General features: G+C 49.0%; 6 protein-coding genes across 6 annotated transcripts; 2 read left to right on the plus strand and 4 right to left on the minus strand.

The window, feature by feature from the left end:
* Positions 1-672: 672 nt before the first annotated feature.
* Positions 673-1,502, plus strand: N7458_005165 (cysteine hydrolase family protein; the record flags this gene model as incomplete). Its single annotated transcript, XM_056908547.1, has 4 exons — positions 673-1,019; positions 1,094-1,213; positions 1,282-1,302; positions 1,373-1,502. The coding sequence occupies 4 exons, from the start codon at positions 673-675 to the stop codon at positions 1,500-1,502; spliced, it is 618 nt and encodes a 205-aa protein (XP_056767165.1).
* Positions 1,503-1,903: 401 nt separating this feature from the next.
* Positions 1,904-2,995, minus strand: N7458_005166 (SDR family oxidoreductase; the record flags this gene model as incomplete). Its single annotated transcript, XM_056908548.1, has 2 exons — positions 1,904-2,435; positions 2,493-2,995. The coding sequence occupies 2 exons, from the start codon at positions 2,993-2,995 to the stop codon at positions 1,904-1,906; spliced, it is 1,035 nt and encodes a 344-aa protein (XP_056767166.1).
* A 1,004-nt stretch (positions 2,996-3,999) lies between these two features.
* Positions 4,000-5,696, minus strand: N7458_005167 (putative MFS transporter; the record flags this gene model as incomplete). Its single annotated transcript, XM_056908549.1, has 4 exons — positions 4,000-4,398; positions 4,466-4,607; positions 4,660-5,133; positions 5,284-5,696. The coding sequence occupies 4 exons, from the start codon at positions 5,694-5,696 to the stop codon at positions 4,000-4,002; spliced, it is 1,428 nt and encodes a 475-aa protein (XP_056767167.1).
* A 1,071-nt stretch (positions 5,697-6,767) lies between these two features.
* On the minus strand, positions 6,768-8,596 carry N7458_005168 (cytochrome P450; the record flags this gene model as incomplete). Its single annotated transcript, XM_056908550.1, has 3 exons — positions 6,768-7,456; positions 7,535-8,371; positions 8,464-8,596. The coding sequence occupies 3 exons, from the start codon at positions 8,594-8,596 to the stop codon at positions 6,768-6,770; spliced, it is 1,659 nt and encodes a 552-aa protein (XP_056767168.1).
* Positions 8,597-9,306: 710 nt separating this feature from the next.
* On the plus strand, positions 9,307-10,784 carry N7458_005169 (putative cytochrome b5 reductase; the record flags this gene model as incomplete). Its single annotated transcript, XM_056908551.1, has 2 exons — positions 9,307-9,436; positions 9,487-10,784. The coding sequence occupies 2 exons, from the start codon at positions 9,307-9,309 to the stop codon at positions 10,782-10,784; spliced, it is 1,428 nt and encodes a 475-aa protein (XP_056767169.1).
* A 983-nt stretch (positions 10,785-11,767) lies between these two features.
* N7458_005170 (ankyrin repeat domain-containing protein) lies at positions 11,768-13,725 on the minus strand (the record flags this gene model as incomplete). The annotated part of the gene is made up of 2 exons (XM_056908552.1): positions 11,768-12,075; positions 12,126-13,725. Coding segments are annotated over 2 exons (1,908 nt in total), but the record flags the coding sequence as incomplete, so codon positions are not given.
* Between the last annotated feature and the right edge of the window lie 390 nt (positions 13,726-14,115).

A 14,115-nucleotide genomic window follows, 5' to 3' on the forward strand; every position in this document is an offset into this window, starting at 1 on the left:
TTTGTTGGGTCAGATTTGCAGCGTTCCGATTGATGAATGTCCGTGAATCTTTTGGGCCGCTACACTTGATGCCAGCCTTGCAGCACCGAAGACATTCAGGTTTGTTAAGATCACACTTTTTTTTTTTTCAGTATTAAGACAGAGTCCAAGAGTATCACTCGAACAACGGAACAATATCCATACCTTCTTGCGGCGTCGGCGGCATTCATCGCATCCTTGAGAAGCTCCCGGGTAAAGCGGCATGGCGCGACCTGGCGACTAGCAGACAACCTGAGAGTCTCCAATGCGGGCCACTCCTTTTCAAGAACGCGCTCAGTGACTGCCAAATATGTGTTCGGAGTAAATTTCAAGAAGCAATCCACGTACACTGATTGTTTGAGCTGCGCTGTCCACGGCTACCCGAGGATTCCGCCCGTTCGCCACCCTAGTCCCAAAACGGAAGTCACAGCGCCCCAAAGATCAATATTTCTGGCGTTTCCTCCACACAAGTCATACGTAATCTGGGAGTCTTCCTTTTTGTTGAATAATAATTCCCTTCAACTCTCAATCATCAAATACCAAACACCGATGGTCTTATAAATCAACCATTGAGGGATAGGATATAAAAGTGCAGACCAGGTACAGTGGTTTAACTTGCCTAGCATCAAATAATCTTTTTAATCGTTTGCAACCATGAATCCTCGTACTGCCGTCGTCCTTATTGATCCGCTCAATGACTTTCTCCACCCCGATGGAAAGTTGTATCCCCTCGTCAAGGCTAGTTTGGAGTCGTCCAACTCTCTCAAAAATATGAAGGAGCTGGTTGCCGGCGCCAGAGAAGCCCGCATTCCTATCTTCTATGGTCTTCATCAGATCACCAAGGATGGAACTTACTCAGGCTGGAACCACATGAATCCGTCGCAGATTCGAATTAAACAGAATGCGGCCTTTTCCGAAGAGTTTGGTGGCCAGATTCTGAAAGAACTGGAACCCCAGCCTAGCAATGGTGATGTAGTTGTCTCTCGACACTGGAACAGCAGGTGAGTATTGGAAGACTAGTCCTATTCGAGTCATTCTCTTATTTAGAGAACGATACTAATTCATATAACGCCAGTTCCTTTGCGAACACCGACCTGGAGTATCAACTCCGACAGCATGACATTACTCACATTGTGTTGGCAGGCTTAACCACCAACACATGTGTGGAGTCTACTGCTCGTGCTGCTCGTGAAATGTGAGTATTCTTCACCTAACCGACTTTTTGACTGGATACTTAACTAAGAATTCCTTCTGTTTGAATAGTGGCTTCCATGTCACTTTGATGTGAGTTTCAATCTACTTCCGATATTAAAGGCTGAAGATCTTGTGACGAGGCTGCTAACTTTTGAATCAGGACCGATGCAACTGCGGCATTTTCGATCGAGTTGGAAAATGCAGCAGTCAATCTGATTTGGCCCGTGATTGCAGACCAGCTTATGACGGTCAAGCAGTGGGTATCTTCCTTCTCGAAGGGGCGTATTTGAGTGTGGAGACTTCAATTAGGGATCAAATGTAGATGGGCCCATGTTACTCTATATTCTGGCTCTAGTACTCCAGTGTTTGTCTTTTTTATCTTCAACACTAGATAAATTAAAACTTTGTTAGTATGTCCTTTGTTCCTTGGTATACTTGTGGGTACCTTTCAAGCCCGGCTTAGAGTCACATTTTGTATTTGTTGTGTAGGCAGATAAAATGTCAAATGTTCTTATCTCAAAGGAGGAATGTGCGAAATTTTAAGCATCCGAACGATGTAAGAGGCAAATACAAGTATCGATTAGAAGTAAGAACTAACTATCCAATCTAAATCAAAGGGGACATTTGACAATTACAGAGCTAGGTGTTGAAAAAAAAACACAGTTTCTGGTGCCCTTTCAGACAACCTTGTTCAAAGAGAGGACTCTTTTTCGGCATTCTCCATCTCCAAAAAAGCGTGACCCATATCCAAGAAGGTCTCATTAAAGGGCCGGAACTCAATGCCAAGGATGCTCCGAGCTCGGGAACAGTCGACCTCGTAGTGCTCACCTATGCTTGGCTTCCCTGGGTTTCCGACAGGCACCCGACTCTTCAGTTCGGGTATCTGATCTCGGAGCAGATCACAGACCTTCTGCTTGTCAAAGTCCCCTCCTGAGATAAGGAATCTTTGTGGATTGTCTGTCTCGAATGCCAGAAGGTGGGCTCTCGCAACATCCCTAACATCCACGAAGGCAGGCAACATGGTCGGTGGAACTTCATTCAGAGATGCATCCATGAGCGCATATATCTCTGACATAGATTGACCTAGATGCTTGAGGCCTGCTGATCCAGGGAATGCTGGGCCGTATACCATGGTCGGATTAATGGTTGCGAGAGAGAAATTCACGCCGGGCGAAGTTTCCACGAACTGCCAAGCTGCTTCTTCCGCGAGCTTTTTGCTGCCTCTGTTCAATTTGTTAGCAAATCGTCAGTAATTTTGAACACAGAGACTTTCGACTTACGCATAGGCAAGGCCTCTCTTGTCATCTTTCGTCGCCTGGTAGGTCAGAGGACTCCACTGCGATTCCTCATACACGTGTCCCGGTCGTAGACCCTTCGAAAAGTCGGCAATTGAGGCAAACGAAGAAGTCAAAACAACTCGCTTGACCTTCGGCGCAAAGGAAACCGTACTTTGCAAGATCCCTTTTGTACCGTTGATGGCTGGTACGATCAAATCTTTCTCATTGTCGGTGATCTTGTAGGTGAATGGAGAGGCCATATGCACAATTCCATCAACATCTTTGACGGCCGCATCAAAGGCCCCGGGTCTTGTGATATCAGCGACGATCAGCGTTTCCAGCGAATCCCGGTGTCTCCAATGGATAGAGAGGAACCGGTCGCAGCTATCCTGGTTTCGGACTGTCGCTCGAACTCGATACCCGTTCAAGAGGAACTGTGAAACTGTGTGGTTTCCGATGAAACCAGTTCCACCAGTGATCAAGATGAGCTTACGGGCATTCGACATGTTGCTCTGATATGCCTTCGGATTGATGAGAATAAATCAAATATATCGCGGGAGTGTGCGGTTCTACTTTCACTTACGACCAATCTGCCTTCCTTTTATACATTATATTTGGGATGACCTAGTTTGAGATTAGAATAAAGTAAGTGCATTCGGAGTTAGCGGGTCGACGCATTTGTTACTCCGAATACGAAATACTGGCTAGCCATGGGAAGTCGTGGCCTATTACTTCGTAATTGGAAGATAAGAACAGGAGTAACTATATTCCGTGTGCGCGCTCTCACTTCCACAATAGACTAGTCCGAGAGCAAATTCATATCTCAGTTTATACAGTGTACTGGAGATGCTTGCTTGACCTGGTGGACCTCGAGAAGATGCCTGGGGCGCAGTAGCTACCCTTTGCGGGATAGTCACCCAAGGGACAACCCGGGCAGGCCGGAGTTGGATCGGCAGGATTATTGATCAGTCATACTCCTAATTCGCCTCATCTCAATATAGAGATCTTCATCGAGCAAAAGCAGTGGATAACATTAGACAGTAATAGACAGTAAAAGGGTACTACTGTATGAATTCCGATAGAGTCTCGGCCTACCTGTTCCGCGATTAATAGTAGTATACTTGCCCTAGGACACGCATCAGGGCGAGTTTCCTTCATAGGATTTCGTGTATAACAGATGTTAATGAATTTGATTTCCATTCCTTCCTCTATTTTCTAATCTCTTTATAAAGAAGGGCCCAGGTGAAAAGGAGATTCTATACTGATCTCAAAAGATCAAGTTACTAATAACTGGCCACACAGTTACGAGACATAGCATCATACGATATGTATAGTAAGAAACCGTATTCTGTATCGATTATATACAGGAGCATTAAAACTCCTAGACTGTCCTTAATATAGACTAGTGGATCTTGGCATAGCTTTCCAGAAACAGTCAAAGAGAGTGTAGGTAGTGACACCAATTTCCGGAAGTACTGTACCAGCGCACATCTCCATCTTTTCCCCCAATCTACCGATTCTCCTCCTCATCCGCCCCAGCCTCCCGCGCAGCCTGCTTCCTCTTCTCCGCCTCCTTCCCCGCAAAACTCACCAACATACCCAAATCATAAGTAACCTTTAGACAACCAGCGATGATAAACGACACGCCAAACATGTTATTCCGCGCAAGAATGCCCGTAAGAAGAGGGCCTAGACTCTGACTGGTCGTTTTGACCACATTGACAGCGCCCATGATGGCGGTGCGCTTGTCGGAGGGCAGTGCTGCGGCGAGGAAGGCGGAGCGTGGTGCTACGTCCATGTTTTGGGAACAGGCGCGGAGGACCAGGAATGTTAGTGCTATGGGGAGACTGTTGGGGACGGAGATGAGGGCGAGACAGATTGCCGAGGGCAAGTGTGTGAATACCATTGTCTGGATGGAGATTAGTGGTGAATCAATGCGCGAATCGTGAATGTACGATGGGGTGAGGGATGCAAACCTTCACATTGCCGATGCGCTTGGCGATTGAGGAAGCGACTAGCATCGATGCTGCAGAGATGGAGCTCGTCACGAAGAAGATGGTGCCGAGCTCACCCTCGGGCAAGCTGAACTTGCGGTGGAAGAAGTATGTCATCCAAGAGCTATTCAGATTAGCAATGTCACATTTGCAGCCTTTCCAACGTGTTGACTTACAGCGACGCCAGACCCGATGCAAACGAGTCGAGGCCGAACAGAATGAACAACCGAATCACCAGCGACCACAGATCCTTCTCGATAGATGAGAACAAGGATTTCTTCTTCTGTGCAGCCTCCTGCTCCACGGGCGCAGCATCAGCCAGTAATGGCTGCGTTTCACCATTCTGCTGCCCACGTGCCCGCTGCTTCTCAGCCGTCTCGACTTCGTGGGTTAGTGCGAGCGTGAGGATAAGCTTGACGAGACCAACGCCCGCATACACGAAGAAAATGATCCTGCAAGATGGAATAAAAGCCCATCCGTGCAGGTTCTGCAGTGAGCTGATTATCCACCCGCAGATCAACTGGCCGAGGGCGGTGCCTGCAGTGCCAACCAAGGAGTACCACGCAAAGACATCAGGCAATTTCTCATGTGGGGTGAGATGAGCAAGAGTTGACTCCTCCACAGCACGGAAGGGTCCAATCTCGTTTCCACTAGTGGCAGATAGGATCAGCGGGGGGCTATACTAAATCATCGGACTTCGCACCGACACAACCAACATCACGGACACAACCTCAACAACACCCACGACCAACTCGAAAGCAAGAAAATAAAAAAACATCAAAATGAAGCAGAAGACTCACCTCGGACTAATAACACCAAACACCGCCGCCGCAAGAAGCACCCAGTAATTCCCCGACATCGCAAAAACAACGCCACTCGCCGCCATCAGCGCGGATCCCAACGCCAACACCGCCTTCCGACCCATCGCGTCCGCGAAGAGCGTCAGGAAAAAACTAATCACCACATCCCCGACCAGCGTAAGTGTCATAAACAGACCAATTCGGTCATCCGTAACCCCAATGGCCGATAGGTATGACGCGAGGATGAGCGTAGACCCGCCGTACGCGAAGAGCCGCACGAAGCGCTGGGCGCAGAGGAATTTGACGTCTCGCGTGGAGTGGTACATTGTCACCAGGCCGAGTTCGTGGAGAGCATGCGATAGAGCAGTCTTGACGCGACTGCATCGCGAGGGCGATTGGTCGTGTTCTGTCATTTTTTTCTCTGGGTATCTGGTCTGGTGAATTGACCGTTGACCAGGTGGAGAGTTGTTGGATGAAGATGAGGGGAGAATCAGACTCGAAGAAATTGGAGTAGTTAAGTCCGAGTTGATAAGCTCGGGCTCGGAGTTGGTGACTGGACTTGGAGCTGCGGGTGTGGTGGTTGGTCAGAAATTCAGAGTGGGTTTGGAGTGGAGCCAACTAGTGACATTCACCCTTGAACAGGCTGCAGTTTAACACTTGAAAAGGCTTAAGTAGGGTGATTGATAATAATAGAAAGGAACAGGAGGGAAAATATGTCAGTCCGGCACGTTGATTGGTCGGAGTAATTCAACTGCTTACGTAGCGATTGGATTCACTCTTAACGGTGTAGGATAGATACTCCCTGAGAATTGCTGGCGTGAAAACACTAACATCATCATAGACGCATAAACTTCTTGACCGTAGGCGCGGGAATTTCCAAGTGCAGTCATTCATAGTCGACCTAGTTGGATAGGATCTACCGCCTCAAGCATACTCGCAAGCGTCTGCTGCTTCAATTGTCGCGTTAGACCTGAAACGACCAGCCATACTGCATTAGACCCTGATATCTCAACGGGGTAGAATATGGGAGAGCATAACCTATTAGCAGGCTATAGAAAGGCATGTATTTCCTAAAACTAATCTTTCAGTCACAACCTACAAAAAGCGAGATTTGTATTCCACAACACTACTTCAATAGTGCGGAAGACTTTGGAGAGATCTATTCCATATCCTCAAAGGTCTCTTTCAAAAGCCAAACTATAGACTTCGAATTCTATTAACAATCTACTATGAGTCTCAATGACTAGAACTATGTCACCTCGTGAGTGATACAAAACACATTACAAAATCAAAATCCCCAGAAAGGATCAGTAGTATGGGGACTCAAGCACCAATACAATCGTCAAATATCGAAGCAAAGTGGAATTAATTGGAAGTTGCCAAAAATTAATCAGAAAATTTAATAATACCATCTCAAACCAGAATCAAACCATCTCTATGCTCATATCCACATTCATCGCCATCTCCATCTTCTCTCTCCCACTTCAAACCTCCGTCTTAGGAGGCCATTTAACCCGCCTCTCAGCCCGAACATACAGATTATTCGGCCGGATCAACTGAAACATCGGATCATACTCAATCGGCCCATCATTCTCCCTCGTAAACTTATACCGATACAACAACTTCGGCAAGAAAACCTTCACCTCCTGCAACGCAAAGTTAAACCCAATACACATTCTCGGCCCCGCCGCAAAAGGAAGATAAGCCGCCTTATGCCGATTCCGCACCGCATCCGTATCCCAACGATCCGGGTCAAATCGTGCCGGATTATCCCAAACGGCGGGATTATTGTGGACGTGGTGCAGGGCTGGAATAACCACTGACTCGGCGGGGAGTTTGTACCCGCCTGGTAGGATCATGGAGACTTTTGCTGTGCGGGCGGGTTGGTAGGAAGGGTTGTGGCGGCGTTGGGTCTCTTTGATGAATTTGTCCATGAAGGTGAGTTTGTCGGTGAGGTCAGCGGTGATTTGGGTGTCGGCGGTGATGTCGTTGTCGATGAGTTCTTGGAGGAGGCGGTCTTGCATGCCGTTGTAGTTGACGAGGGAGTAGATTAGCCAGGAGAGTAGGGAGCTGGTTGTTGTGAAGCCTGCACCGGTGGCTACGACGAGGGCTTGCATGAGGCTGGTTTTGGGGAGTTTTTCGCCTTTGTTGTCTGTTGCTCGGATTGCGTAGTCTGTATATAGGTAGTTGGTTAGTTTAACGTGAACTGGTAGGTGGGAGCTTATAGGAGGTATTGATAGAGTATACTTACCGACCATGTTCGTCGCCTTTAGCGCAGCATCTTGCAAAGGCAAGTCTTCGACACCTCCACGCTCCGCATTCGCAATTGACTCATTGACCATCTCAATGATACGCCACCTGGCATCCCGCAGCTTCTTTGGGTCACCAAATGGCAGCTTTGCATACCAATCACCACGGGCAGCAACCTTTTTATTCAACGTCAAAGATTCGGCGATCCGATACACGAGCTCATGGGGAGGTGCATCCGGACTGGTAAAGTGCTTAAAGTCAATTCCCAGCACCAATTTACCAACCGCCTGCGAACCCAGTTTCAGCATGTACTGGTAAACATTCCAGGCCTCACCCGCCTCGTCAAGCTGATCGAATACGTTGAACGCGTCTTCGACGGTAGCTTGCATGGTTGGCGCATAGTGGCGCACAGCCTTAGGGCCCAGTGCTGGTGGGAGGAACTTGTGTGCGGCACGCCATTCGGGGGTATCAGTATCACCGAGGAAGACGCCTGCTTCTTGGTTCTTGATGGGGTATAGAGGGTGAGCTTCATTGATTTTCTTGGTGAAGAAATCTGACTCTGCAAAGACGATTGCACTCAATTGCGGGTCGTTGGTGTGGTAGATTGTGCGGCCCATGTTGGTGGTTTGAAAGATGGGGCCATATTGATCGAAGAGTCGCTGATGGTTGCCCAAATGGTCTGGATAGATCTCGAAGAAGTTGCCCACAAAGGGGAGGCCTTTAGGGCCAGGGATCTCGCGAACGGGCTTGCCGTCTATCGAGATGGCAATTGGGCCTGTGGAGGAGAGAACTTCAGAGACACTATATAGATCTGCGTCTGAGGACTGGAAGCCGATGCCTGGAAGAATTGGTTAGTGATGCAGTTGAGTTTAACATGCTTAAAATCTGAACGTGGTTAAAGTTGTACACGAAGAACTTCGTGGAACTTACCATTTGGCTCGACAATGGCAAACTGGCCAGCAATCCAATGTTGCAGACCTTCAAAATCAAGTTTCTCGTCAAACTCAACATTCCGAGCTGTAGAGCTAGGCTCTCCCAGCAGATAAAATTGTTTAACAACCATTTTGACGGGCTGTGTATTCGTCAAGCCAGCAAAAGAAGAAAACCAGCCACCAAGGAAACCCTGCGAACTAATATAATCATTTCCAATCCAAATCAATCCGGCCAAACTCCACTCCTATCTTCTCAATTGGCAATCAGCCTGCCTGTATAATTACTAACTACACGCAAAACCCATCTGCTTAGCCCTCCGAGCCTGATGGCCTGCCTCGGCAGTTTCAGCATTTGCGATCGCAGGGCCCACGTATCCACATCGAATCGAGCGATGATCGTCCAGTCTGCACATTTTGCGCCCCACCGTGTACCTGGCAGGGCCGGGGCCATGCCCGATCGGACATATAATGCGGCGCGATAGGAGGTAATTTTTCGGGATCGTGGTGGATCGGCTTCGGGGTCGGCGTGCCGTTACCTTGTTCAAATCGGGTACGACGGAGGGTGTGCCGTTTCTTCCTGGTTGTCTTTGATTATACCGAGGTTGAATTGTGTCTTTTGGTGGTGGATACGCATTGAAGGGGAGCATTTATGCATGGAAGATGACCGAGTGGTTATTTTCTTTTGTTTTGATTGGAAGTTGAAGGGTGAGAAGATGTTGGCAGTGAAGTGGGTACAGATTTGGTCATGTCTTGCTGGTGATTGCGCGACTTGTTTTATTCTTCCCTTTCGCTGTTGTGTTGGACTTGGACATTGTTCTATTGTTGACCATAAGCTTTGGAAATGGCTGCTTCAGAGAAGACAGAGCTGAAGGCTCAATGGAAGGCCGATGTGGTCTTGCCTGAGTATTCCATGCAGGATATTGCGGCGCATAATACCAAGACTGATACTTGGATTGTCATTCATGGACAAGGTATGCTGCTCTACCAGATACTGTTTAAACTCATTACTAATTGCACGCAGTCTTCGATATCACCGAGTATCTACAAGACCATCCTGGTGGCGCAGAAGTGCTCGTTGAGGTAGCTGGTCAGGATGCCACCGCAGCCTACGAAGATGTCGGCCACTCTGAAGATGCTCGCGAGATTATGCAGCCCTATCTTATTGGCACCCTCAAGGATGCGCAACAATACATGCGACCAAAAGCGGTACGCGTCATCTCACAAAACACACCGGAAATCCCAAAGGCCTCATCAATAGGTACTGTGGCGGTGGTGGCCGGCACTCTGGGCACCATCATCCCAGCCCTCTATATCTGCGGCTCCAGCACATACTTCAACAATGGCCTGGCCTCCATCTCCCGTCTTCTTCCTCGTCAGCTCGAAATCATTCATTTCCCTCGAGGCGGATTCGTGAATGGCTTCCTCGCCGCCAGTCTGATCGCCGGCGCCATCGGTTTCTACGCAGCCAAGCAAGCCAGTCGCTTCACAAAGATCGACTCCGGTTTCATGCGTTATCCCCCACGCCTCAAGGCCAAGAAGGTCGTCCGCGCTGACCCTCACCTCACACGCGGGTTCCTCGAGCCACAGACCTACCAAGACCTACCACTCGTCGCCAAGCACCAACTCTCCCCCAACGTCTATCGCTTCGTCTTCGGTCTCCCCGATCCCAACACGGTCCTCGGTCTACCCATCGGCCAACACGTCGCCATCAAGGCTGTTGTCGATGGCATCACGGTCACCCGCTCCTACACACCTACCTCCAACAACCTAGACCGCGGCCGTGTCGAGCTAGTGGTGAAATGCTACCCGGATGGCCTAATGAGCCGATACCTCTCCAACCTGGAAATCGGCGAACAAGTACCCTTCCGCGGACCAAAGGGCGCAATGAAGTACACCAAGGACATCGCGCGGCATATCGGTATGGTCGCCGGCGGCACTGGCATTACACCCATGTATCAATTGATCCGGGCAATCTGCGAGAACGATACCAATACCACGCAAATCAGCCTTGTCTACGCGAACCGCAGCGAGGCGGACATCTTGCTGCGTGAAGAACTCGATTCCTTTGCTCGGAGGTATCCTGCTAACTTCAAAGTGTGGTATATGTTGGATACCGCACCAGAAGGTTGGGCGTATGGTAGAGGCTTCGTGGATGTGGAAGTGCTACGTGAGCATATGCCTTCTCCGGGTCCTGAGACGAAGGTCCTACTGTGTGGACCGCCTGGTATGATTGGTGCTACGAAGAAGAATCTTGCTACGCTGGGATTTAAGACACCTGGTTCGGTGTCGAGGATGAGCGATCACGTGTTTTGCTTCTAGATTTACAATACTGTAGTTGATTATGTTTGGGAGTGATTTGGTGCGACTACTGTCTGAGATGTCAATGGCAGGTTTACCTGCCGAAAAGGGGAAATACCGAGGTTAAATACATCTAATCAAAATCGTTCTAGAATTTTTCTTTCTTAGTGTATTTAGACTCGTTTAGTTTAAACTGTGGAGCAGGAACTGCCAACACGAATCTCTGCACAAATCATCGCACCCATAAAGCTCAGCACGCTCCGGCCCGTGTTCCTCAATGGGGTACCGTGTCCGATAGCCCAACGGAATTTGAAGCGGATTGATAATGTTGGGTTTGATTTGACTCATTTGACTCATTTGAGTTTTGCTGTTGTTTAGAGTAGGCACTACCATTGACGTACCCTCGGGATCCCCGAGACTAACTTCGCTCCACTCATCGTTCCCGAAATCTGCACGGTCTGCGCCGACTTTTGGGTGTTGGGTTTTGCTTATGCAGGCGTTTGCTTCATAGTCTTGGATGGAAGTGGATATGCCGGTACTTAGATTGGGCCGAGGTTCTTCTTTTCTGCGATTAGAATTGGATTGGTCTTAGCTATATACGTTTAACGGCATGAGTCTGTCTGAAGGTGCGACCGACCAGTCTCGAGCGGGCTTCGGTATATCGGGTTACCGAGTCTGTTTGCTGCCGTCATTCAGGATTGTCGCCGAAGTAGTTATTGAAGTGTTTAGACGTAAATAAGTCCTTGAGTCTTTATAGAAAAGGTACCATTTCGCCGTGAGGGGAGACTTTTGGGCTCATTTATCATACATGATAGTTTAGGAACTATAAAATTATCGAACAAGCTTCATGTTGAAGCAGTGCGCCGATACAACGTCAATTCATGAGGCACGTCCAGACATCGGGCACCAGCTTCAAAACATTCCATGCAGACATCGATCGGAAAAGGAGCACACTTGTCGCACTGATAGGATGAATCCTTGCCCGAGAATGGCCGAGTACACACATCACACAACCAATCATATCCATGTTGGAAATCTTTCACAATCGACAGACTGTCCATCTTGAGGTTGAGATCATCTTCATCTGATATTCCACCCTTCTCACGAATAAGCTGGACAATTCCCGGTTTTCCACTTCTCGACGCCCACCGAAGGAACGTTCGACCCAGGGCATCTTCAGAGTTGACATCAACTTCTGACAGCGGTAGCAGTCGTTTCACAACTTCTTCATTGCCGTTACTTACCGCACTAACAGAGGCGTTGCGCCGTAATGGTCCCTCGCATCCACCGCGGAACCATGCAGACGCAAAATCTCAACAACCTCATGGTAGCCTCTAGCAGAGGCCCAGAATAGCGAGGTACGACCAAAGAGATCGCGGGCGTCGATGTCATCCTTCGAGTACTCTAACAGAAGCTTGGCTGTCTCTGCTTTTCCACCAATTGCAGCATAATGGAGCGGGGTGCTTCCATCGTTATCTACGGCTGCGGAATCTGCCCCCTTGTCAAGAAGCAACTTGACAACATCAACGAATCCGCCATAAGAGGCCAGATGTAATGGCGTACTCTCCGCTCGTTTGTCTCCCTGTCGCATATCTGCACCGTATTCAAGAAGAAGTCGAACTACCTCGGCATGGCCCTTTCTCGAAGCAGAGTGTAGTGCGGTGCTCCCATCACCATCAGTTGTAGCGAGATCTGCACCCCGATGAAGAAGTACTCTCACAATCTCGACATACCCCTCACCCGCGGCCATAATCAGAGGTGTCACTCCCTGAGGCCCCGGAATATTAGGATCGGCGCCTTTGTCGAGAAGTAACTTGGCCACCTCCATGTAGCCATCAATCGAAGCGAGAAGCAAGGGAGTGCTTCCGTCTATGACTCTCACGTTAGGGTCGGCATCTCCTTCAAGCAGTACTTTTACCACCTCTGTATGGCCGTAGTTGCAGGCTACGCGAAGAGGAGTCCGTCCATCCTTGTAGGGAACGGCGAGATCTGCTCCGTGATCGAGCAGTAGCTGCACCACCTCCGCATTACCGTTAAGTGAAGCCCTGTATAGCGGAGCAGATCCCTCATTATGTGGAATGGCAGGGTCAGCTCCCCATTCAAGGAACAATTTCACCAGTTCAGTATTCCCGTCGTAGGCGGCCATGGATAAAGGCGTGAAACCACTATCAGATTGGCTCGTGAAATCGCCTTCATGCTTGTGAAGTAGCTTGACCACATCGATATAACCACCAGCCACAGCTGTCCAGGTGGGTGTTCTCCCGTCGTTGGTGGGAAGCGACACATTGCCCTCCTTGGCTAGCAGTAGGCTCACTACCTCGGTATGGCCGTTGCTTGAAGCTAAATTGACAGGTGTCCATCCTTCTTGATCCTGGATCGTCGTACTCGCGCCAAGGTCTATAAACATATTCACAAGTCCAATGTGACCATTACAAGCAGCCACGCCGAGCGGCGTATCTCCATCTTGAGTCTGACTTGTCAAGTTGGCACCGCTCTCCAGAAGAATCTTGACTACATCAGCATGATTGCCTGCTGATGCAGCATGAATTGGCAGCCAGCCTCGCTCGTCTAAGATTGTTATGTCCGCGCCATGCTCCAGGAGTAGTTTCACCACTTCAGTATGACCATTTCCAGAAGCAGAATCAATAGGCGTGCTTCCATCTCCGTTGGGAATCGTAATGTCCACACCATGCTGAAGAAGAAGTCTGACTATATCGACATGGCCGCTATCAGAGGCTGAATGTACTGGTGTCCAGCCCGAATCAGATTTTGCGTTGGCGTCCGCTCCATGTTCAAGAAGTAGCTTTACCACCTCGATGTGACCGTCATCAGATGCCGCATTGATAGGTGTCCATCCCCGGTCGTTGTTTTCCTTAATATCTGCACCATTTTCGATGAGCGTCTTGACCAAGTCCAGGTTACCGCTGCGTGCAGCCTCATATAGAGTCGACTTTTCATCCATGGCCTGTGTGAAGACAATTACTCCCTGTTCGAGATGGATGACTAGGGGGCGTGAATCGATTCAATTGTTTTCCCGGGTCCAACTTGTCGAGGACTTGAGAGAAGATAGTGAAGCTTAAGACTGTGAGAGCTGAAAGAAAAGGCTCCATGCCAGTGTTTCAAATAAGTCATCAGCCCCTTGAAAATGGAATAAATAGAGCAGTTTCTAACTTGAACTCGTGATGGTTGTTCAGCTCAGCTGAGCGCGGGGCCATCTCCTTAGTATCCACTACTAGACCAGTGCTGTACTACGGCTCACTACTATGGACGGTATGAGTGTCTCCACTATGCACTATCTTACTTGGCAGCTGAGCTGCCGACAATCCAATCATCCAACCTATGTATCTCGTTA

This window comes from Penicillium daleae, assembly GCF_028827525.1.
Source record: "Penicillium daleae strain IBT 16125 chromosome Unknown utg000005l_segment0_segment0, whole genome shotgun sequence".
NCBI lineage: Eukaryota > Fungi > Ascomycota > Eurotiomycetes > Eurotiales > Aspergillaceae > Penicillium > Penicillium daleae.